This window comes from Mesoplodon mirus (assembly GCF_964341445.2).
Source record: "Mesoplodon mirus genome assembly, chromosome: 5".
In the NCBI taxonomy this organism is placed as follows: domain Eukaryota; kingdom Metazoa; phylum Chordata; class Mammalia; order Artiodactyla; family Ziphiidae; genus Mesoplodon; species Mesoplodon mirus.
The window spans coordinates 31160120-31185474 of record NC_138980.1 but is presented as its reverse complement, the minus strand read 5'-3'; the positions used below and the strand labels follow the sequence as shown (position 1 = coordinate 31185474).

General features: G+C 38.7%; 1 protein-coding gene across 5 annotated transcripts in view; it reads left to right on the top strand.

Annotated features, from left to right (window-relative positions):
- Positions 1 to 25355, top strand: part of NSD1 (nuclear receptor binding SET domain protein 1) — a 127151-nt gene that overhangs the window by 57253 nt on the left and 44543 nt on the right. For all 5 annotated transcript variants that reach the window (XM_082622697.1, XM_082622698.1, XM_082622695.1 and 2 more), the window contains 5 exons: positions 1218 to 3789; positions 16215 to 16339; positions 18107 to 18377; positions 19676 to 19785; positions 24482 to 24557. In XM_082622697.1, the coding sequence (XP_082478823.1) occupies positions 1218 to 3789; positions 16215 to 16339; positions 18107 to 18377; positions 19676 to 19785; positions 24482 to 24557 (3154 nt within the window). The remainder of the gene's footprint in view (positions 1 to 1217; positions 3790 to 16214; positions 16340 to 18106; positions 18378 to 19675; positions 19786 to 24481; positions 24558 to 25355) is intronic.

The following is a 25355-nucleotide window of genomic DNA, read 5'->3' as shown; positions in this document are numbered from 1 at the left end:
TTATAAGAGGAGGCTTCCTGTCCAGTGGCCTTAATTTTTACATCGTCAGCAGAACATGACCTTTCACAAGTATTAAAGTGTTTGTGAGCACTAACTGATAGAACCTTGACTGACATTTATTGTATGAAGCCAGGGAGGGAAATAAGAGTCTTGAAAATTAGGTATATTTCACAGAGCCTCAATGTCCTTATGCTGTGAGGAATCAAGAAAAGAGCATATGTAACTTGTCATATATCCAGGGTGTATTGGTGTCTCTGGACTACATGATGAAGCCCAGGACACTGCTTGGTTATAATCCAGATTTAAAAGAAAATTAATTAATTATTTTTTTTGCTGCGTTGGGTCTTTGTTGCTGTGCGCGGGCTTCCTCTAGTTGCGGCGAGCGGGGGCTACTCTTTGTTGCGGTGTGCGGGCTTCTCATTGCGGTGGCTTCTTTTGTGCAGAGCACAGGCTCTAAGTCCACGGGCTTCAGTAGTTGTGGTGTGCGGGCTTAGTAGTTGTGGCGCATGGGCTTAGTTGCTCCGCGGCATGGGGGATCTTCCAGGACCAGGGATCGAACCCCTGTCCCCTGCATTGGCAGGCGGATTCTTAACCACTGCACCACCAGGAAAGTCCCTATAATCCAGATTGTATGTAACATGTATAGAAGAATCTTGATTAGCCAAGGGCCTGGTGATAACCAGAGTTCCAAATTCCATTTCTTCTAGGGCAGGTCTGACTTACTCATTTCTCCAGTCCTAGTTTTTCCACATGCATCTCCTTTCTTTAGCCTTTTGCTTTCTCTTTTATGTAACTGAGCAAGTGCTTGGCCTTCATAAGTCAGGAAGGAAATCTTTATTCTAAGGTTGGAGGGGTAAGCAGGAGTGGTCTGGTTATTCCTTGATTTAGTAATATAATGTTGATTAGTAATGTAATGTTGTAGTCTAATGTATGGTCCACTCTTTTGTGCTTTTAATGGTAAGGGGAGTGGAGGGTTTATGGGATCAATCTTTCTCCAATGATAGATCTTCGTGGTAGAAGTAGTGTTGAGGAATCCCTATTAGCTAAGTTCTGGGTGAACTGTGGGTGTTAACCACCTGGCCATCCCATAAAAGAGCCTTGAAGAAGCACAACAAGGCTTGGAAAAGCTTCTGATTAGAGAGGTGTTCACTGATCATCTCCCTGTTTCCCCTTCTATTTCTTAGACTAGTGATAATCTTTTTCTCTTTAAATTTAAGGTTCCTCAGAAAATTTTGAGTAAATGGGAAGCCAGTGTTGGTCTTGCTGAGCAGTATGATGTTCCCAAAGGGTCGAAGAACCGAAAATGTGTCACCAGTTCACTCAAGTTGGACAGTGAGGAGGATATGCCTTTTGAGGACTGTACAAATGACCCTGAATCAGAACATGACCTGTTGCTTAATGGCTGCTTGAAATCTCTGGCTTTTGACTCTGAACATTCTGCAGATGAGAAGGAAAAACCTTGTGCTAAGTCTCTAGCCAGAAAGAGCTCTGATAATCCAAAAAGGACTAGTGTGAAAAAGGGCCACATGCAATTTGAAGCACATAAGGAAGAACGGAGGGGAAAAATTCCAGAGAACCTTGGCCTAAACTTTATTTCTGGGGATGTGTCTGATAAGCAGGCCTCTAATGAACTTTCCCGGATAGCAAACAGCCTCACAGGGCCCAGCTCTGCCCCAGGAAGTTTCCTATTTTCTTCTTGTGCAAAAAACACTGCAAAGAAAGAATTTGAGACTTCAAATTGTGACTCTTTACTGGGCTTGTCTGAGGGTGCCTTGCTCTCTAAACGTTCTGGGGAGAAGAAGAAACTCCAGCGAGGTCTGGTGTGTAGTTCAAAAGTGCAGCTCTGCTATATTGGAGCAGGTGATGAAGAAAAGCGAAGTGATTCCATTAGTATCTGTACCACTTCTGATGATGATGGAAGCAGTGATCTGGATCCCATAGATCATAGTTCAGAGTCTGATAACAGTGTCCTTGAAATTGCAGATGCTTTCGATAGAACAGAGAACATGTTACCTGTGCAGAAAAATGAAAAGGTAAAGTATTCTAGGTATCCTGCCACAAACACTAAGGTAAAAGCAAAGCAGAAGACCCTCATTACTAACTCACACGCAGACCACTTGATGGATTGTACCAAGACAGTAGAGCCTGGAACTGAGACGTCTCAGGTTAATCTCTCTGATCTTAAAGTATCAACTCTTGTCCGAAAACCCCAATCAGATTTTAGAAATGATGGTCTTTCTCCAAAATTTAACACACCATCAAGCATTTCCAGTGAGAACTCAGTAATAAAAGGTGGGGCTACAAATCAAGCTCTGTTACATTCGAAAAGCAAACAGCCCAAGATCCGAAGTATCAAGTGCAAACATAAAGAAAACCCAGTTGTAGTAGAACCGCCTGTTGCAGATGAGGACTGCAGTTTGAAATGCTGCTCTTCTGATACCAAAGGCTCTCCTTTGGCCAGCATTTCCAAAAGTGGGAAAGTGGATGGGCTAAAACTACTGAGCAACATGCATGAGAAAACCAGGGATTCGAGTGACATAGAAACAGCAGTGGTGAAACACGTTCTGTCAGAGTTGAAAGAACTCTCTTATAGATCCTTAAGTGAAGATGTCAGTGACTCCGGAATGTCAAAGCCATCAAAACCATTACTTTTTTCTTCTGCCTCTGGTCAGAATCATATACCTATTGAACCAGACTACAAATTCAGTACATTACTAATGATGTTGAAAGATATGCATGATAGTAAGACCAAGGAGCAACGGTTAATGACTGCTCAGAACTTGGTCTCTTATCGGAGTCCTGGTCTTGGGGACTGTTCTACCAGTAGTCCTGTGGGGGCTTCTAAGGTCTTGGTTTCAGGAGGTTCCACTCACAATTCAGAAAAAAATGGAGATGGCACTCAGGATCCAGTCCGTCCTAGCCCTAGTGGGGGTGACTCTGCACTGTCTGGGGAGTTATCTACCTCCCTACCTGGCTTGGTGTCCGATAAAAGAGACCTCCCTGCTTCTGGCAAAAATCGTTCAAACTGTATTACTAGGCGCAACTGTGGTCGATCAAAGCCATCCAAATTACGAGATGGTTTTTCAACCCAGATGGGAAAGAACACAGTGAACCGTAAAGCCTTAAAGACAGAGCGCAAAAGAAAACTGAACCAGCTTCCAGCTGTGACTCTTGAGGCTGCACTGCAGGGAGACAGAGAGAGTAGGGGTTCAGAGAATAGCTCCTCCAGAGGTGAGGCAGAAGACCCTGGTAAAGAAGAACCCCTTCAATTAATGGGCCATTTAACAAGTGAAGATGGTACCCATTTTTCCAGTGTTAATTTTGATAATAAAGTCAACCAGTCTGACCCTGATAAAGTTCCTGAAAAAGACCCCTCTTTTGAAAACAGAAAAGGGACAGAGCTGGAGTCTGAAATGATTAGTGAGAATGATGAACCCACTAGTGTAAATCAAGTGGTGCCTAAAAAGCGGTGGCAGCGTTTAAACCAAAGGCGCACTAAACCTCGTAAGCGCACTAACAGATTTAGGGAGAAAGAAAACTCTGAGGGTGCCTTTGGGGTCTTGCTTCCTGCTGACCCTGTAAAGAAGGGAGATGAGTTCCCAGAACAGAGACCTCCTCCTTCGACGAACGTACTAGAGGATGCACTGACAGATCCAAATCATGCCGACTGCTTAGATTCAGCTGGGCCACGGTTGAAAGTTTGTGATAAATCCAATGCCAGCAATGAAGAGGTGGAAAAGGAGCCAGGAATTCCCAGTTTGACCCCTCAGCCTGAGCTCCCTGAACCAGGTAAGGACTCCTGACTGTGAAAGAAAGGGACTAGAGGAAGTGATGATAATGATACCCTTCTGAAGTTGGTCTGTTTTCATGGAAGGCCTAAGTGTAAGTTGGGAGGGAAGGATTATCACTTGAAGTGAAGAAAGGACTTTATGTAGAAGGGTCTGAATTTTGAGGACCAGGTTTCCATATACTTTCAGAAATTGTTTTACCAAGAAGCTCTTTTTTTCTTTTGCTCTTAGTAAGTCTCAAGAATATTTTGTTCCTGCTCCCCATTTCCTACCTTTTTAAATCTGTGAACTTTTGGGGACTCAGTTTGGTATTATAAGTATTTGAGAGGCTCTGAGCCTAAGACTAAAATCTAGTTAGTTTACAGAAAGCAAATAGATTTTATTGAACGTCAGACTCTCTTGGACTACAACTTAAGGAAGGTCTTCCTGTTATGTAGACAAAGGGGACTTGCTTTTGAAAAAATGTAAGTGTTCTGTAGTACTTATTTGAAGGCCTTAGATGTCTTGCATCCCTTCTGGAATGAGGTTTGAGAATACATTTTTAAAAATCTGAAGTACCAGGGTATCCTTCCTTAGCAGCAGAAGGAAAACAGCAGGAGTCTTTCAAAATATAATATTATACAATATTGTTATTGAGGATAAAACTGACTTTCCTTAAACATAAGTTTTCAATGTTGTTTACCATAGTAGATTCTAACAGCTTTATTGAAACATAGTTCACTGACCATAAAATTCACCTGTTGAAAGTTTATACTTCAGTGGTTTTTTAGTATACTCAGAGACTTGTGCATCCATAAACATGATTAATTTTGGAACATTTGCATCACCCCAGAAGGAAACCGTGTACCCTTTATCAATCTCCCTTCATTTCTCCCCAATCTATAGATTTGCCTGTTCTGTACATTTCATGTAAATGGAATCATACAATATGTGATACTTTGTTTTTTTTACTTAGCATGTGTATCAATGCTTTATTTTTATTGTGGTAAAAAACACATGAATTCACCCTCTGAACAAGTTTAAAGTGTATATTACAGTATTAACTGTATGCACATTGTTGTATAACACCATTTATTGAAGAGACTGTCTTTTCTGCATTGTATAGTCTTAGCACCCTTGTCAAAGATAATTTGACCATACGTGTAAGGGTTCGTTTCTGGGCTCTCTATTTTGTTCCATTATCCATATGTTTGTCTTTATGGTAATATCATATTGTTTTTTTCGTTTTTAATTACATTTATTTATTTATTTATTTATTTATTTAATATTTTTGGCTGTGTTGGGTCTTTGTTGCTGCGCGCAGGCTTTTCTCTAGTTGCGGCAAGCAGGGGCTACTCTTTGTTGTGGTGCATGGGCTTCTCATTGGGTGGCTTCTCTTGTTGCAGAGCATGGGCTCTAGGCGCATAGGCTTCAGTAGTTGTGGCACTTGGGCTCAGTAGTTGTGGCTCGCAGGCTCTAGAGTGCAGGCTCAGTAGTTGTGGCACATGGGCTTAGTTGCTCCGTGGCATGTGGGATCCTCCCGGACCAGGGCACGAACTTAAGTGCTGCTGTTGAATTCAGTTTGCTAATTTGGTGAGAATTTTTGCATAAGTGTTCATAAGGGATATTGGTATGTCTTTTTTTTTTTTTTTTTTTTTTTAGCGTGTATTTGTCTGGCTCCCCCCTCTTCCATTTTTTGGAAGAGTTTGAGAAGGCTCGGCATTAATTCTTATTTAAATGCTTGGTAGAATTCTCTAGTGGAGGCATCTGATCCTGGGGCTCTTCTTTCTTGGGAAGTTTTTGATGACTGATTTAATCTCCTTACTACAGGTTTTCTATTTCTTCATGATTGAGTCTGGGTGGATTGCATGTTTCTAGAAATTTATCCAACTCTTGTAGGTTATCCAATTTGTTAGCGTATAATTGTTCATAGTAGTCTCTTAAAATTCTGTTTCTGTGGCTTCCATTGAAATGTCTTCTCTAATTTCTGGTTTTCATTATTTGTGTCTCCCTCGCTCTCTCCATCTAGCTAAAGGCTTGTCAATTTTGTTGATCTTTTTTTTTTTTTTGCGGTACGCGGGCCTCTCACTGTTGTGGCCTCTCCCGCCGCAGAGCACAGGCTCCGGATGCGCAGGCTCAGCGGCCATGGCTCACGGGCCCAGCCGCTCTGCGGCCTGTGGGATCTTCCCGGACCGGGGCACGAACCTGTGTCCCCTGCATCGGCAGGCGGACTCTCAACCACTGCGCCACCAGGGAAGCCCAATTTTGTTGATCTTTAAAAAACAAACTCTTAGTTTTGTTTGTATTTTTTTTAAATTCTCTATTTTGTTTATTTCTGCACTAATATTTATTACTTCTTTCCCTTTGCAAATAAACTTTGTGCTTATTCTTTTTCTTATTCCTTGAGTGTAAAGTTAGGTTGTTGATTTGAGATCTTTCTTTTTTCTTTATGTATGTACTTCGTGCTGTAAACTTCCCTTTTAGTACTTCTTTTTGCTACATCCCATAAGTTTTAGTATATTGTGTTATTGTTTCCATTTGTCTCAGAGTATGTTCTAATTTGAGGGAGGAGATTTCTTCTCTGACCAATTTGTTGTTCAAGAGTGTTAATTTCCACATATTTGTGAATTTTTTATTTCCCAACTGCTCTTCATTTTTAATTTCATTCCATTGTGATTGGAAAAGATACTGGGTATGATTTCAGTATTTTTAAATTTGTTAAGACTTGTTTTGTGATCTATTATGTGATCTATCTTGGAAAATGTTCCCTGTGTGTTAGAGAAGAATGGGTATTCTGCTGCTATAAGGTTGAGTGTTCTGTATTTGACTGTTAGGTCAGGTTGGTCTACAGTGATGTTCAAGTTCTCTGTTTTTCATGTTGATCTTCTGTCTGGTTGTTCTCTTCATTATTGAAAGTGGAGTATTAAACTCTTTTTAAAAAATATTTATTTATTTATTTATTTTGGTTACACCAGGTCTTAGTTGTGGCTCACGGGCTCCTTAGTTGTGGCATGGGAACTCTTAGTTGCAGCATGCATATGGGATCTAGTTCCCTGACCAGGGATCGAACCTGGGCCCCCTGCGTTGGGAGCGTGGAGTCTTAGCCACTGTTTCACCAGAGAAGTCCCTAAACTCTACTGTTATTGTTTTACTCTCTGTTTCTCCTGTCATTTCTGTTAGTGTTTGCTTCATATATTTGTGTGTTCTGATGTTACATACATATTTATTTTTGATTGTTTATGATTGTTATCTTTTAAAATATGTTTATAATTGTTTATTTTCCTGGTAAATTGATTCTTTTATCATTATATAATGTCCTTATTTGCCTCTAGAGATAGTATTGGCTCAAGTCTATTTTTTCCAATTATGGCTACCTCTGCTCTCGTTTGCATGTAATATCCTTCATCCTTTTGGTTTTAGTCTACATATGTCTTTACATCTAAGGTGATGTTACCTTGTAGAACGAATATAGTTGCATCTTGTTTTTTTCAGTCCATTTAGCCACGCTATGTCTTTTGATTGAGCAGTTTAACCCATTTACATTCAAGGAAATTATTGACAGGGAAGGACTTATTGCCATTTTAATTGTTTTCTGTTTTGCAGCTAATTTGTCCCTCTGTCTCTCTTGCAGCCCTCCTTTGTATGTCTTTGATTTTTTTATATTGATATACTTTGATTTCTTTCTGATTTTATCTTCTGTAGGCATTTTCTTTGTGGTTACCATGGGGCTTACATAAAACATTTTATAGTTATAGCAAACTGTTTGGAGCTGGTAACGATGTAACTTCAATTGTGTACAAAAACTCTACTCTTTTACATCTCCCCATTCGCACTTTGTTACTGATGTCACAAATTACGTGTATTCATTAACATAGTTTTATAATTATAGTTATTATGTTTTTGTCTTTTAAATTCAATACCAGACTTAAAAGTGCTTTATATGCCACCATTATAGAATTAAAGTATTGTATTGGTCTATATATTTACCTTTATCAGCTATTTTTATTTTATATGCCTTGGTGTTGCTGCCTAATGGCCTTTTTTTTTTTTTTTTGCGGTTCGCGGGCCTCTCACTGCTGTGGCCTCTCCCATTGCAGAGCACAGGCTCCGGACACGTAGACTCAGCGGCCATGGCCCACGGGCCCAGCTGCTCTGCGGCATGTGGGATCCTCCCGGACCAGGGCACGAACCCATGTCCCCTGCATCGGCAGGTGGACCCTCAACCACTGCACCACCAGGGAAGCCCCCCAATGGCCTTTTGTTTCAACTTTAGGACTCCCTTCAGCATTTTTTTGTAAAGCAGATCTAGTGGTTATGAACTCAGCTTTTGTTTTACATTTTTTTAAAAAAGTATTTATTTAATTTATAGTTTTGGCTGTGTCAGGTCCTTTTTTTAAAAAAATTAATTTATTTTATTTTTTGGCTGCTCTGGGTCTTTGTTGCTGTGCGCAGGCTTTCCCTAGTTGCAGCGAGCGGGGGCTACTCTTTGTTGCGGTGCGCAGACTTATTGCAGTGGCTTCTCTTGTTGCAGAGCATGGGCTCTAGGTATGCGGGCTTCAGTAGTTGTGGCACGTGGGCTCAGTAGTTGTGGCACACGGGCTTAGTTGCTCCATGGCATGTGGGATCTTCCCTCACCAGGGCTTGAACCCATGTCCCCTGCATTGGCAGGTGGATTCTTAACCACTGCGCCACCAGGGAAGTTTGCGTCAGGTCTTAGTTGTGGCATGCAGGGTCTTTGTTGAGACATGTGAGATCTTTAGTTGTGGCACTCAGGCTCTTCATTGTGGCACCAGACTTCTCTCTAGTTGTGGTGTGTGGGGTTTCTCTCTCTAGTTGTGGTGCGTGGGCTCTGTAGTTGTGGCACACGGGCTCTCTCGTTGAGGTGCTTGAGCTCAGTAGTTGTTACGCTTGGGCTTAGTTGCCCTGCAGTATGTGGGATCCTAGTTCCCTGACCAGGGATCGAACCCGTGTCCCTTGCATTGGAAGGCGGATTCTTTACCACTGGACCACCAGGGATGTCCCAGCTTTTGTCTTAGAAAATTCATTTCATCTTCATTTTTGAAGGACAGTTTTCCAGATTAGTAATCTTGGTTGGAAGTTTTAAATTTTAGCACTTTGAATATATCATACCACTCTCTTCTGGCCTGTAAGGTTTCCACTGATAATCTAATGTGAGTTCCCTTGTCCTTGACTAGTTGCTTTTCTCACTTCTTTCAAGATTCTCTTTGTCTTTGTCTTTTGATAATTTGGTTATAATGTGTCTCACCGTGGGCCTCTTTGAGTTCATTCTGGCTGGAGATCTTCAGCTTCTGATATGGGATGCCCCATTTCCTTTTTCAGATTTAGGAACATTTTGACCATAATTTATTCAAATTCTCTCCTCCTTTTGGAACTCTCATAATGTGTGTATTGGTTTGCTTCATTTTTTTTCTTCTTTGACTTGATAATTTCAAATGACTTGTGTTTGAGTTTGCTGATCCTGTCCTATACTTAAGTCTGTTGTTTAATCTCTCTATTGAAAATTTCAATTCAGTTATTATGTCCTTTAGCTCCAGAATTTGTTTGGTTCCTTTTTATAGTTTCTGTCTTGTTGATACTCTCAGTTGTTCATGTTACTGTTTTCATGGTTTCTTATAGTTATCCGTGTTTTCTTGTAGATCATTGAGCTTCCTTAATACAATTATTTTGAATTCTTTCCCATAATTCATAGATCTCTGTTAGTTTCTGGAGATTTATTTTGATCCTTTGGGCCATGTTTCCTAGTTTCTTCATGTACTTCATGAGTTTTTTCCCCTGAATTTTTTGGTTTTTTTCTTTGTTTTGGGCCGTGCCGCGCAGCATGCAGGAATCTTAGTTCAACTAGGGATTGAACTCGTGTCCCCTGTAGTGGAAGCTCGGAGTCTCAACCACTGAACCACCAGGGAAGTCCCCTTCCCCTGAGTTTTATGAGTTTGACACTGGCTTCATACAGGGGAAGACTCACCAATCAGCTTGGCTAGAGATTCTGGGGACCTCTGGAACCTTTTTTGGAGGATGGGCTTCTCTGGGCTTGTGTGTGTAATTTCCTAATTGTGTAATTTCCTACTTAGAGAGGTTTGTCCATTTCTTTTTCAGGAGCTCATAATCTCTTGCTTCTTCTAGTGTTTTTCTGCAGTACTGCAGGTTAGCCATTGCTACTGCAACAAGCTTTCTCACTCTCTTTAATTCTCAGTGGTGCCTAGGTATCTGAAGCATGTTTGGCTCTCTGTCAGCTCCCAGAAGCAGGCAAAACAGATACTAGTCCCTTGGGCAGTTTTCTAAAAATCTGGATTGCCAAATGCTCCCTTCTTTCCCTCCCTTTGTAGAGAGAAGCCAAGAGTTGAGTGCCTTCTCCCAGTCTTACCAAGCCCTGCTGGCCTCCATCTGTGTCACTACAGGCCCTCTGGTTCCACAACATGCTGCCCACTCTTTCATTTGTTTTCAGTGCCCCCAGGAGTCCAAACTGTCTGGCTTCTGTTTGTGCTCCCAGTCAGGTTAGACAGAAACCGGCCCCTTGGGCAGCCCTATGAAAAGCTGGAATGTTGAACATCCCCACCTCCACTCCCCAGCTTTGGGGGGGAGCTCAGCTGTGCTTGCTTTCTGAGTGGCAATCTCAGATAAAGTGAATTGGCTCTTGTAATCCATTTCAGTGCTGTTGTTCTTGGCTTTGCACCTGCCCTGGGGTATTGTAACTTCTTAACTGATTTCTAGAGTACTCATAAAGGTATTTTGATGCATATATTGTTAGTTTGGTATCTCTGTGAGGGAAATAATGTGGGAACTTTCTATTCTGCCAGCTTGCTGTTGTCTGCTCTTGCTTCATGCCTTTTTAATGCCAAATAATATTCCAGTATACAAATAAGCCATGTTTTATTTATTCTTTCATCAACTGATCAACATTTGGATTGTTTTTACTTTTTGACCTTTATGAATAATGCTGTTATGAACATTTGTGTGCAGTGTTTTGTGTGGATGTGTTTTTATTTTTACTGTACACCTAGGAGTGGAATTCCTGGGTCATTTGGTAATTATATGTATAAGTTTTGAGGAACTGCCAGAATGTTCAGTAGTTGTGGCACGTGGGCTCAGAAGTTGTGGTGCTCATGCTTAGTTGCTCCACGGCATGTGGGATCTTCCCAGACCAGGGATCGAACCCGTGCCCCCTGCACTGGCAGGCGGATTCTTTTTGTTTGTTTGTTTGTTTGTTTTGTTTTGTTTGCGGTACACGGGCCTCTCACTGTTGTGGCCTCTTTCGTTGTGGAGCAACAGGCTCCGGACGCGCAGGCTCAGCGGCCATGGCTCACGGGCCCAGCCACTCCGTGGCATGTGGGATCTTCCTGGACCGGGGCACGAACCCATGTCCCCTGCATCAGCAGGTGGACTTTCAACAACTGCGCCACCAGGGGAGCCCTGCAGGCGGATTCTTAATCACTGCGCCACCAGGGTAGTCCCCTTTGCTTGTTTTTTAATTGGGCTATTTGTGTTTTTATTATTGAATTGTAAGAATTCTTTACATGGTCTAGATATAAGTCCATTATTAGATATGATTTGCATATACTTTCTCCTGTTTTGTGGGTTTACCTTTTATATTCTTGATTATATATTTTGAAGCCCAGAAGTTCTTAATTTTGATGAAGTCTGGTTTGTCTGTTTTTTCTTTGGTTCCTTGTGCTTTTGGTGTCATACCTAAGTACCCATTGCCTAATCCAGTTGTCTAAGCACCATTTGTAGAAAAGGGTATTCTTTCACCATTGAATGGTCATGGCACCCTGTTTGAAAATCTTTTGACCATAAATGTGATGGTTTATTTCTGGGCTCTCAGTTATTTTTTATTGATATGTATGTGTGTCTTTATGCCAGTACCACAAAGTCTTAATCTTTGTAGTAATTAATTACTGTAGCTTTGAAATCAGAAAGTGCGAGTCCTCCAACTTCATCTTTTTTCAAGATTGTTTCGGCTTTGCATTTCTGTATTTCTTTTAGGAGCTTCTTATCTTTTCTGCCAGAAAGCCAGCTGGAATTTAGATAGGGGTTGTGCTGAATCTGTAGGTCAGTTTGGGCAGTGTTGCCACTGTAACAATGTTAAGTTTTCCAAACTATGAACAAGGGATGGCTCTTCATTAATTTAGGCTGTCTTTGATCTTTTTCAACAACGTTTTGTAGTTTTCAGTGTAGAAGTCTTGCACTTCTTTTGTTCATTTTATTCCTAAGTATTTTAACCTTTTTCGACACTATTATAAATAAAGTTGTTCTCTTAATTTCATTTTTGGATTTCCCATTGCTAGTATATAGAAATACAGTTGATTTTTATATATTGATCTTATGTGTTGCAACCTTGTTGAACTCATATTTTAGCTCTAATCATTTTATTGTGAATTCCTTAGGATTTTCTATGTGCGTGATCACACCATCAGCCAAAAGAGGTAGTTTTACTTCATCCTTTCTAATCTGGATGCCTTTTATTTCTTTTTCTTGCCTGATTGCCCTAGCTAGATCCTTCAGTTCATTGTTGAGGCTAAGTAGAGTGAACAGTCATCCTTGTGTTGCTCCTGATCTTAGGGGGAAAGCAGCTGGTTTTTAACCATTTAACTATGATTTTGATAGGTGGCCTTTCAGGTTGAGAAAGTTCCCTTCTGTACCAGTTTGTTTAGTTTTTCAGATGTTTTTTCTATGCCTATTGAGTTGATTATTCCTGTTTATTCTATTAACATGTATATATTAATTTACAGTTTTCTTATGGGGGCTTGAATTTTCCTGGCCCATCAGGCTGCAAATCCACAGGAGGACCAGTCACAATTTCTCAAGGACTTGTTCTCACTCCTGCTCCCCTTTTACTTTGTGCTGAGGCACCTTTCCTTGTGGTCTCCTGGGGGTTGTGACGTGGTTTACTTCTGTTTCACCGTAACTCTGAGGATAGAGCCCTTTGAGGCCAAAGTTTAGTCTCCGTTAAACTTCCGCCTCCTAACAGGATGGCCAAAAAGCCCTCAGGACAAAATCAGTTTCAGGGCTCTACTTGTTTCCCTGGGTTATTACTTTCCATTAGTTTTTGGTTTGTAGTTCTTTACAATTTTGTCAGTTTTTTGCTGCTTTTAAGGTGGTTTTTAATTTTTTTTTAATAAATAAATTTATTTATTTATTTATGGCTGCATTGGGTCTTCGTTGCTGTGCACGGGCTTTCTCTAGTTGTGGTGAGCAGGGGCTAATCTTCGTTGTGGTGTGCTGGCTTCTCATTGCAGTGGCTTCTCTTGTTGTGGAGCACGGGGTCTAGGTGCACGGGCTTCAGTAGTTGTGGCACATGGGTTCAGTAGTTGTGGCTCACGGGCTCTAGAGCGCAGGCTCAGTAGTTGTGGTGCACAGGCTTAGTTAATCCACGGCATGTGAGATCTTCCTGGACCAGGGCTCAAACCCATGTCCCCTGCATTGGCAGGCGGATTCTTAACCACTGCGCCACCAGGAAGTCCCTACGGTGGTTTTTTAAAGACTTTATACAGCATTTTTATTTGCTTTCAACAGGAAATTTGGGCTGAGTAACCATTATTATGAAGAGTTGTTTGGGTTTTTGCCTTTTTTCCCCACCTTAAGTTCTTTTGCCTCTGAGGTCCCAGAACTAGGGGAGTAGGGGTATGACAGGGGCTAATAAGCTGTATGGGCAGAGTGATGTTGCTGTTAGTACTCTCGTTTTCTGGGAAACATCACTGTTTTGAAGAAAAGAAGAAAACTTGCTCAAGGTATAATTTACATACCACAAAATTCACACACTTTAAGTGTTCAACAAATGTCTTTCAGTATATTTACTGAGTTCTGCATCCATCCCCATAAATCAGTTTTAGAATATTACACCACTCCCTTAAGATCATGCTTTCTCATTTATAGTTAGTCCCAGGCAACCACTAGTCTACTCTCTATCTCTGTAGATTTGCTTTTTCTGGGCGTTTCATATTAATGTAACCATACAATGTGTGATCTTTTGTGTCTTGGTCTTTTCAGTTAGCATAATGTGTCTGTGGTTTATTTATATCATGGCATGTGGCAGTATCTTGTTCTTTATGGCCATGTGTCCAGCACCATATGGGTTGGTACCCATGTCCCAGATGTCATACTTCTTATTCCCAGGGTGCTCCTCACTTTGCACATCCTATCTTGTACTTCGGGACTCCCATGCTAAGCATGCCTTGTGCCTTTGATACCCCATGTCCTGTGCATCCTGTGCCTGGGCACCCCACCTTTCTCTGCACCCCGTGCAAGAAAATCCCACATCTAGGGTACCCCATGCCTAGAACATCCCACTTTCTGACTCCCTGTGTCTTCGGGACCCTATATTCTGTGCACCTAGCACCTTGGGCACCCTGGCCTCAGACATGGATGGCTCTGCTTACCTGTCCCCTGCTCCCCAACCCTTGCCTTCCTTTAGTTGCGCCCAATGTCTTGGGTTCCCACGCTGACTACCCTGGGTGCTGCATTCCTCCATCCTTAACTGTCCCCAATGCTCTGAGTCCTTTACCTCAGGCCTAGCACCCTTGGTCCTGGGTATCCTGTGTCAGGGTCTTTAGTTCCTGTGTGCTGGGCCAGACCCTGTAACATATATGAGGTAAGGCAAGAGCTAGGGGTGGGGAATTTTATTTATATATATATATATATATATATATATATATATATATATATATATATATACACATACACACACACACACACACGTGTGTGTGTGTGTTTGTGTAGAGGGAGTTTTTATTGTTTATTGTTTATTTTATGAGTTTATTGTTTGAATAGTATTCTAGTGTGTGGATATACCACATGTTACTTATCCACTTATCAGTTGGTGAACATTTGGGGTTGATTCAGCTTTTTGGATATTTATTTATTCATTCATTCATTCATTCATTCATTCATTCATTTATTTATTTGCGGTACGCGGGCCTCTCACTGTTGTGGCCTCTCCCGTTGCGGAGCACAGGCTCTGGCTCCGGACATGCAGGCTCAGTGGCCATGGCTCACAGGCCCAGCCGCTCCGCGGCATGTGGGATCCTCCCAGACCAGGGCACAAACCCGCATCCCCTGCATCAGCAGGCAGACTCTCAACCACTGCGCCACCAGGGAAGCCCTAGATTGGCTTTTTACACTTGGTTATACGCATTTAAGGTTCCTCCATGTCTTTTCATGACTCGATAGCTCATTTCTTTTCAGTGCTGAATAATAATCTATTGTCTGAATGTACCAGAGTGTATTTATCCATTCACCTACATCTTGGTTGCTTCCAAGTTTTGAGTTTTGAATAAAGCTGCTATAAAAATCCATATTCAGGTTTTTATGTGGTTCTAAGTTTTTACCTCCTTTTACATTAACTTGAAATAAACTAAATGATGTGTTACTACTGTTTACTAATGTGAAATTACAGCAGTTAGAATTAGTAAAAAATTCTTTTCTACATCTTGTCCTAATGAAGCTTTTATGGCTTGTTTCCATATGTGTTAGGGAGTAAGAGCCTTTGCCAAGCTTGCTGAGCCTGTAACCTTTCCTTTTTGGTCTCTACTTTTGTGTTTCTTTTATTGAGAGAACACCAGTATTGCCACATTCAAATGAGGCAGGAATAGCTTTCTCTGAGGTCATCACATGATGAAATACTCCTGCCCTCTTGAGTAGATTGTATCCTGCGTTCTGTAGGCATTAGGCTCTGTTCCCAAAGAGTTTACAGTATAGTAAAATGATTATAGCATGTTAAGTATATTAAAACTGGGATGAAGTTTTTAGGGAAATTAGTAATAGATATTTGTTTCACCATTAATTCAAGGAAAAATGGCATGATACTTTGATCATAAAACATGACAAGAGTTGTTTTTTTGTTTGTTTGTTGTTGTTTTATTTTAAGAAAGTATCCAAAATTCTATATTCTATTTTATCTTTTCTGTCTTTGGCATACATGGCATACATTTTTTTAATGTTATTGATATAATGGTATACATTATTATTAATTACATATTTTTGATGTTTCTAATGTGAAACTCACTATAACCATGATATAAAGTATATGTAAAATGCTTTTGAAATTCATGTGGTAGTGCTGATTAGGTAAATATTCTATCATCTGTTCATCCAATATTCTGCATAGTCCAGAGAGTCCAGAGAGATGTTATTTAAAATGTTAATTCATTGTGTTTTCTATGAATTTACCTGATTTAGAATCCATATTTTAATGTTAGCTTTGTCACTGTAGGACACTAGTTTCAGTTTAATTTCGGATGGGCTGTGTGTGGATAGAGCAACAAAAGTCTCCTTTCTCCCAAATTTTGCATAGGATAAACCATAGCAAATAGCCATAGTGTTTTTGTGAGTTTCCTGTTTCTGTACCTTTGGAAGCACAGAGATAGTTGCATGAAAGCGTTGGGTTTCCCTCTAACTTTTTGGTTAATACTGAACTTGTTTCTCCTCTTTTAGCTGTGCGGTCAGAGAAGAAACGCCTTAGGAAGCCAAGCAAGTGGCTTCTGGAATATACAGAAGAATATGATCAGATATTTGCTCCTAAGAAAAAACAAAAGAAGGTACAGGAACAGGTGCACAAGGTACATTCCACCATTTCAATAACCTTTCATCAGTTCTTTTAGGATACTGCAATTTTCCCTTCAATATCATATTTTATCTTCATGGGACAATAATTTCCTTAACAGGGATCTTGTTTTTCAGTTTTTTATTTCCAGCTTCTGGCACAGTACTTAGCCTGTACTAGTTATACAGGAAATGTAATGAGTCTATGTACTATGTGTGTATAGTGTGTGTATATATAGTATATTTTCCCCCTTTGCTTTCAAAATGTATTTAATGATTTAGGAATATTGTTATGATAAAATGTTTAGTAAAAAATACAGGGTATTAAAAAGAATAGTATGATCCTAATTCTGTAAACAAATATTATAATACCTTATATGCTTTATTTTTAAATTCAATTTCTTTGAACTCAAAGTATTTTAAAGTAAGTTAGAGATATTTTGATTCCACGTCCCTAAATAACACGCACCTCTACGAAACAATATTTTTCTTCACAACCAATTTATCATGGTCATATCTATTAAGGTCAGTTTATCTAATAACAAATCCATGTTCAGATTTCCCCAATTATTTCATAACCTTTACATTTAATTTATCCAAACCAAGATCCAGTCTAGGACTACACATTATATCTGGTTGTTACATTTCTTAAATCACCTTAAATCCAGGACAGTCCCCCCTTTTCATGACCGTATGTAAGCAATGAGAGCAACACATTTAGAGTATCTGCCTTCTTGATTTGTGTGATTGTGTCTATGTTCCCTTTTAGGTAGTAGTTAATAAGTAACAGTTTGATAGATTCAAGTTAAACATTTTTGGCTAGGTTACATGGTAAGTGTCATATGTTGTATGACATTGGAAGGTATTTAACCTCCAGTAGTTCACCGTGGTGACTAACTGATTTCTCTTTTCAGTTATGTTTTACCTCTTTTGATCAAGCAGCAGTATATGTATAACTACTTTGGCTCCAAGAGAATGTCCTGTTCCCCATCAGCCATTTCCCTGATGTTTTTTAAAAAATATCAATTATAGATCCTTTTCTATATGAATAATTTCATTTGGGGTTACAAAATGGAGATTTTCAGATTTTATTATTTCTTCTACTTATATTATCTGTCAATCTGTCATTTTATAGTACTGAAATACATGAAAGGCATGCATTGCTTTCCCATTAATTTACCAACTCAACTTTGGAAGTTTATCATTAGCTGCTTTTATCGATGATATATTAGGGAATCTTTTTTTCTTTTTTTTAGATTATCACTATGGCTTTAATGAATTTTTATAGCTTCAGTGTATCTCAATCCAACAACATTTTTACCCTTTTAAAAAATTATAGTAAAAAATATATAACATAAAATTTACAACTTTAACCATTTTTTAGTGTACAGTTCTGTGGCATTCAGTACACCCACATCGTTATGCAACCACTACCATTATCACCACTACCCATTATCTTCAGAAATTTTTCATGGCCCCAAACTGAAACTCTGTGTCTATTAAAAAATAACTTCCCACTTCCCCATACCTTTAGCCCCTGGCAACTACCATTCTGTTTTCTGTCTCTATGAATTTTACTATTCTAGGTACCTCATATAAGTGGAATCATACAATATTTGTCCTTTTTTGTCTGGCTTATTTCAGTTAGTGTAGTGTCGTCTTCAAGTTTCATCCATTTGTAGCACGTGTTAGAATTTCATTCCTTTATGAGTACATTATTCTTTTTGACACTTAAATTATAATGACTTTGGCCTATGGATTCCTCGTTTATCTTTTGCCCATAGGTAAGTTCCCGCCGTGAAGAGGAAAGCCTTTTAGCCCGGTGTCGATCTAGTGCTCAGAACAAACAGGTGGATGAGAATTCTTTGATTTCAACCAAAGAAGAGCCTCCAGTTCTTGAAAGGGAGGCTCCGTTTTTGGAAGGGCCCTTGGCTCAGTCAGAACTTGGAGGTGGACATGCTGAGTTGCCACAGCTGACCTTGTCTGTGCCTGTGGCTCCGGAAGTCTCTCCACGGCCTGCCCTTGAGTCTGAGGAATTGCTAGTTAAAACACCAGGTAAGATGGGGATGGGTCTCAGTATGTAAGTGGGTATAATTAGAGGAAGCAGGAGATTTTAGTATGTTTTGCTGGAAAGCCAGTAGTGTATTTCTGTACAGCAAACTACCCACTTTGATTCTGGGAAATCCCTAATACTGGCTAATTGGATATAGTTAATGACCATTAATTGGTGTACTGTCAGGAAGACATATGTTTAAAAAACTACTTTCTTTACAGTGTTACTGCTCTTCATGATTATTGATCAACCACAGTGTGAATCAACACCCAGGATAACAGGGTTTTGGGGAGGGGCACTGCATACTAGTGGAGTAAACACATAAAAATTATACTTCAGATACTGACTTTACCAGTCTTTGTGTTACTTGGGAAGTTGTTTAACCTCTGAACTTGTTTCCTCGATGTATAAAATGGAGACTGTGATGCAATGTATAAAGAAATTTACCTGACACATAGCAAGCAGCTGAGTGTGAATACTCCCTTGAAGTTAATTACCAATTTCTTTTCACTTTATCATTCTGTATAAACGTGTCACCTGGTGAGAATTGTATCTAAACTTACTGTCTCTAATTCACCTTCTGACATTTTTCTTTCTTTTTTTTTTTTTATATTGGAGTAACCTTCTGACTTGAGTATTGTAGTCAGCCAAGGAAAATTTTGGATGTAACTTTTTTACATTCCCACCAGTAGCTTGTGATGTTATTCTTTAAAAAGGGATCCCAATTGTGCATAATCAAATAAGGTGGAATCAAAAAGAATAATAAAGATAGTTACCACCTCATTGCCCATTATGTGCCAAACTCTGTTATTAGGCTCTTTTATATAATTCATAAGAGCAGTCCTACAAAGCAAACAAGTGTCTTTTACTTATTTAGGAGCAGAACAAGAATTCTAATCTTGGTCTATTTATGTCCAGAATTCAGGCTGTATTTTACCTCACTTCTCCTTTTGTTCTTACCACCAATTGATTGCTCTCAAGGGAGTTTTGCCCTTTTGATTTCTCCCTTAATTCATTTGTGATTTTTAAAAAATGTATCAACATATATGGTTTTTAGTAATTGTGCACACACACACACACACTCTGACATAAGAACATCCTCACATTAGTTTGTGTCTGTATTGAGAAATATTTTCTTGTTTTATGTTAACTAGTATTTTAGAATAAATAAATGTTTACCTTGTCCCTCCCCACATGGTGATGAGAAAAAAATATATATATATGTATTTATATAGGTTTTTTAAAAAGTAGCTTCTGCCCAGTTTCTAAATCATCTAATGAAAAGATACATGCATTTCAGGAAATTATGAAAGTAAGCGTCAGAGAAAACCAACTAAGAAACTTCTTGAATCCAATGATTTAGACCCTGGATTTATGCCCAAGAAAGGGGAACTTGGCCTTACTAAAAAGGTATGTTATTTTAGTCAATTCTAAAATAGGGTTGAATCCAGGAAATAGGGGATTTTAAAATCAAATCTTTTAGTAATACTTATGACATCAGTGCACATATACATAGAAATTATAGAATGTCAGAGTACACTTGGTGATCTGAGAGATCCTACATTAAGAGGCTGTTTTGCATTTGTATGGACATGTGTATCACTTGATTTTAGATTTTCTTTTCAAGTGAAAATGAGAAAAGCTTTTACAGTTGAGTAAAGTTTGTGTTTGTTGTAATTTCTTTTCTGGGCTCAAAACCTCTTACCTGATTTCTACTTCACTTCTGTCTCTACAAGCCACTAACCTACTCTTATGCCATTGCCCTGTCTGCTCAGCTATAATCCAGGCAGAAACACTTGATCTTCAGTTTTGCAAACTTGGTTTCCATTAGCCAAGAAGGCATCATTAAATTGTAGTTGGAAATAGAAAATGATTTTCTAATTCTATAATGGATGACAACTGGATATTGATTCCTTAGGATACATCCTGCTCTCTTTGTGTTTGAGGAGTAACTCAGTGTATATGTTACAAATTCAGTTGTAGGTTGCACAGATTTCCTATTTTAAAAAATTCTTTTTCTTTAAAAAAAAAATGCAGATTGTAATCAAATCATAAATAGAGTTTATGGAATTCTTTCCTTAGCTGTAGCAAAACTTCTATCCTTTAATCCTATATTAAGGCCCCTAGTTTTTGTTAGTCACACATCTGTAAATGTAAAATTTAATGTATTTATGTTTTTATACCTTATTTAGAGAGTCACATTATGTACTTTAGTTCCTTTGTTCTTCTCAAAGCAGTTTTATGACATGGACTTTTTGGTTGTTCTTAGACTCACCTTCTGCCCTCCGGACTCTCTGCAGTTTGTGCAACCTTCAGTGACAATGTGTCTCTAACTCACTATCCTCTCATTGTACCCCACACTCTAGTAAGGCTGTGGTCATCTCCTTTTGCAGTGCTTTCTCTCCTGGATTTATATTATTCAAATCTTAGCCACTGCGCAAGATTGTTGGCAGAGGTAGATGGGAAGGGCCAGGGAAACTGGGATTCAGTTGCACGTTTTGAGTGTGGAAGTGACATTTGCAATCAGATGATAAATTTAATGGTATTGTACAGGGTGAGTCACGGGAGGCTGTTGTCTTACTGCTAGAGGTGAGGTGCTGCAAATGTCATTGAAAGTAAGAATTCAGGAGAGTTAAGTGAATGATCCCCCCCGCCCCTTTATGGAGCTATAATTGGTATATATAAGTTAATGATTTGAAGGAATAAGATGAATTTTGAATCCTCAATGTTTTTGGGACTGGGTTACTGAAAAAATAGTGTTAATTTGTTTTTTAATAACTGTAAATGGAGCATAACCTTTAAAATTGTATAAAAATTTTAAAAATATAGTGTTAATTTGCATGACCTTGCTCTGCCAAGTGCAGTTTTCTAATCTGAAATTTACCTTGTCGTGTTTGTGGGTTAATTTTTTTCCCTAAGGGGATAAAAAGCATGATTTAGTTGATAATTTTAATTTATATAGGCGAAAGTGTCCCAGAACTCTTTGAGATTTAACTTACACCAATAAAATGCACAGATCTTAATTGTTCTGTTTGATGGCTCTAGACAGTTGTATATACCATGTTAAGTACCACCCAAACTAAGTATGCTCTATATCTATCACCCCTGGAAGTTTTCTTGTTCCCCTTTTCACTCAACTCCCCATTCTCATCTCTTCAAGAGGCAAAATTTTCTCACTTCCATTACCATAGATTAGTTTTGCTTGTTCGTGAATGTCGTATATGTTGTTTTGTTTTTGTTAACTGGCTTCTTTTATTCAACACATGTATTTGAGATACATCCACAAGGATGCTATTTCAGTAGCAGTTCAAGTACAATTTGCTTGTCCTTTCTTCTGTTGATGCATATTTGCATTTTTTTTCATTTGAGGGCTATTAATCATGAGGCTGGTATGAATATTCTGAGTCTGTGTACATATATTTTCATTTTTCTTGGTGGTGTAAATACTTAGGAGTGGGATTGCTGGCTCATGAATATATCCTTTTTTTTTTTTTTTTGAATATATCCCTTTTAAAGAAATTGCCAAACACTTCTCCAAAGTGGTTGTACAACTTCACGTTCCCGCCAGTGGTATATCAGAGTTCCAGTTGCTCCACATCTTTAATAGCATTTGGATTGTCAGTCATTTTAAGTTTAGCCATTCTAGTGGATATAAAATGATATCTAATCATGTTTTTAATTTGTATTCCCTAATGATTATTGATTTTGAGCCCCTTAGTATGTGCTTACTGGCCATTCCTATATCTTATCAAACGACTGTTCAAGCACACTTATATTTTTGATTGGGCTGTTCATTGTTTTTATGGTTGCTTTTTTAGGAGTGCCTTTATATTTGGGATACAAATCTTTTGTCAGATATATGTGCTTTAAATGTTTTTTCCCAGTCTGATGCTTGCCTATTCATTTCCTTAGTCTTTCATGAGAAAGAATTTTTTAAAGTTTGTTTTTTCTTTTATGATTTATATTTTGTGTCTATTTTGAGAAATCTTTGCCTACCACATCAACACAGAGATGTACTTTCTGTGTTTTCTTTTAGGAGTTTTATGGTTTTGATTTATATACAGTTCTTCATTTTTTGAGATGGAGTTTTGAAGTGGATGTTCAATTGTTTTAGAACCATTAGTTAAAAATCTCTGTTAGCTATCCAGTTCTCTGTCTCTCATACTTTTGGTCTCTTTAAGCATTAGCTATAATTAATAACTGTCACTGTTGAATTTCAGCTTTTTTTGGTAGGGAGATAGGCATCATATTTGGTGCCAGAACAAGAGAAAGCCAGAATTATTGGTGATGGCTAGACCTGGACCCTGGAGAAAAGTGACCTCTTTTCTGTTTTAGAAGTGAGTTCTGCTATCTGACGTAGTCAACTTCACAGTTAAGGTCCTGCTTACTTTGAGGTATATTTTGCCATCAGGTTGAAACCATGATTCAGCTCCATCTTGGGACTACACCATGAGTTACCAGGCAGGCCACACCTTGTCTTTGGATGGATCAATCAGTGGGGTTAGAGAAAGAGGGATTGTCTGTTGAGGTAGTGGTAACTTAAGAGTGCACAGACTTAATGCATATCCTACCAGATTATGCATAAAGTAAGTTACTGGCATCTTTGACATGTCGTCCAAGGCACTTACAGAGTTCTGTGGGTTTTTTTAAAAATATATTTTATTATTATTATTATCATTATTTTTCAGCTGCACCTCGCGGCATGCGGGATCTTAATAAAAGCACAGAGTCTTAATCACTGGACCACCAGGGAGGTCCCTTTTTATATTCTAAGCAGAGCAGATGGATTTTTATTCATGTAGTGTAGTGTGGGTGTGTGTGTGTGCGTGCGTGCATGTGCATGCTGTTATTTCTATTTTAACTTACGAAATTGTTGACATCAGAAATGAGAATTTTTTCTGTATCATTCTCTGACTGTAGTTTGGGGAACATTCTGATTGTTTTTGCATCACAGCTTTTGGGTGAGTGTTAAACAATGAAGTATAAATCGGTTATCTAAGTAATATATAGATGGTAGTTTTCTTTAAATTATGCAGTCTATTTTGTGGGTTTGTCTACTAGTGTTTTGTTCCATTTAACTAGGTACCTAACATTTGCTCCTTCATTTTATTTGACTTCATAAGACTCTGATCTACACTGAACATGAGGAACATTGTTATGATTTATTAATGTATATAATAAGTGTTCAGAAATTCACAGCTACATTTTATCATGTTTTAATCTCAGACTTTGGGAACTTCATAGCAAGAATAGCATCCATTATATTGACTTTTGTGGCCACTAAATTTTGTTTTACAGTCATGATGAAGAATATTATTCTTGTAGGAGAAGACATTTTCTTGGAATAGAACTAATTCATGCAAGCATTAGTAGTAGAGGAATAAAATGTGTAGTGAATTACTCTTGATGTTTAAGGCTTTTCTTGTTGTTTTTTTGTTTTTGTTTTTGGCCATGCCACGTGGCTTGTGGAATCCTAGTTAGTTCCCTGACCAGGGGCCCTTGGCAGTGAGAGTGTGGAGTCCCAACCGCTGGACCGCCAGGGGATCCCCAATGTTAAGTGTTTTGTTTTTAGTTTCTGTGTTGCTTTAATTTATATTAATTTGCAGCAACTTAAATTAGAAAGACTTTCTATGATTCTGAGCTTTTTAATATTTAGAATTCATCAAGTAAATAAGTGTGTGTAAAATCCAGTGGCTGTAAGTATAACATTAAGAAGGAAGATTTTAAATACACGGTGGTGTGGAACAGAATTGAGCTGGTGGGTCTATAAGCACATACTTTTTCTCTTTCTCTCCCACTTTAATTAGAGCAGTGTTCTATATCTGCTTTATATATAGGCAGTCTCTGAGTAAGCCAGTCGTTGTCCGTAGTCCCCCCACCGGAGTATGTGGTGGTTTTGAGTTTTAGAGCATGAAAAAACCCCAAATCTGATGCTTTTCCCCACAAAGTCTCTGTTCAACCCTTTACTATTATACTGTTCCTTTAGTTGTTAAAAACAGCCAAGATTCTGTATCTTTGGCAATAGACAGTTCAGCTTTTGGCACGTAGTATAAAGGGTTTGTTTTCTATTCCTTTGTAAAACATGATGCATTTTACTTATTTGTAGTGTTATGAAGCTGGTCACTTGGAGAATGACATTACTGAATCATGTGCTGCATCTCGTTCTAAAGAGTTTGGTGGAGGTGAGTGTTTTTGAGATTTAAGAACTGTATTGCAAAAATAAGTGTGAAGTACCCTGTCAGTTAACTAGAAAAGTTACTAAGCAGGACTAGTAAGGTTGCAAGTTCTAAGACTTGTTTGTCCAATATATGCTTCCTAAAACTACGTATGACACTAGAAAATTGTATTGATTCATTTCCAACTTTATACTGAAATTAGTTAAATGGAATTAGAATTATATTAGTGTTAAGGAAATGTTGGGAACAATAAAGAAAAATCAGCTCCTTAATTTTCTTATTAGATAATTCTCCATACTGCATCATTACTTTCTTGGCTTTGATTCCTGTAGGACAGAAAATACAGAATTTGAGTTGAGGGGGAAATTGCAAATCATCTTAAACAAGTCTTTTGTATTCTTACTTTCTTATATCACACCTGTGACCTTTGGTCAATGAACATATGCTTGAAAAAGAGAGCTTACATTTGAGCCTAGTCTATTATGGTTGCTTTCAAAGGCCTTGAGAATCTTCTAGATTAAATTGGAATCTGTTTCCTGGAACCTCTGCTTGGTCATCTTATTTCTAACAGATAAAATAATCATAGTTTAAGTATCTACTCTTCCCGTTTCTTTGCGTAAGGACTGTTACGTCTGATGAACCTAAAGCATTACAACAAGTTAGGATATTATTCACATTGTCCCTGTCTTGTAGAATAAGCATGAAGATGAAAAAGGTTGGAAGGATTGGGGAACTGTATCCAGACGTGACCAGATTTATTGCCACACTGCTGTCCCATTATCCACCCTGTGTTTCTCCATACCA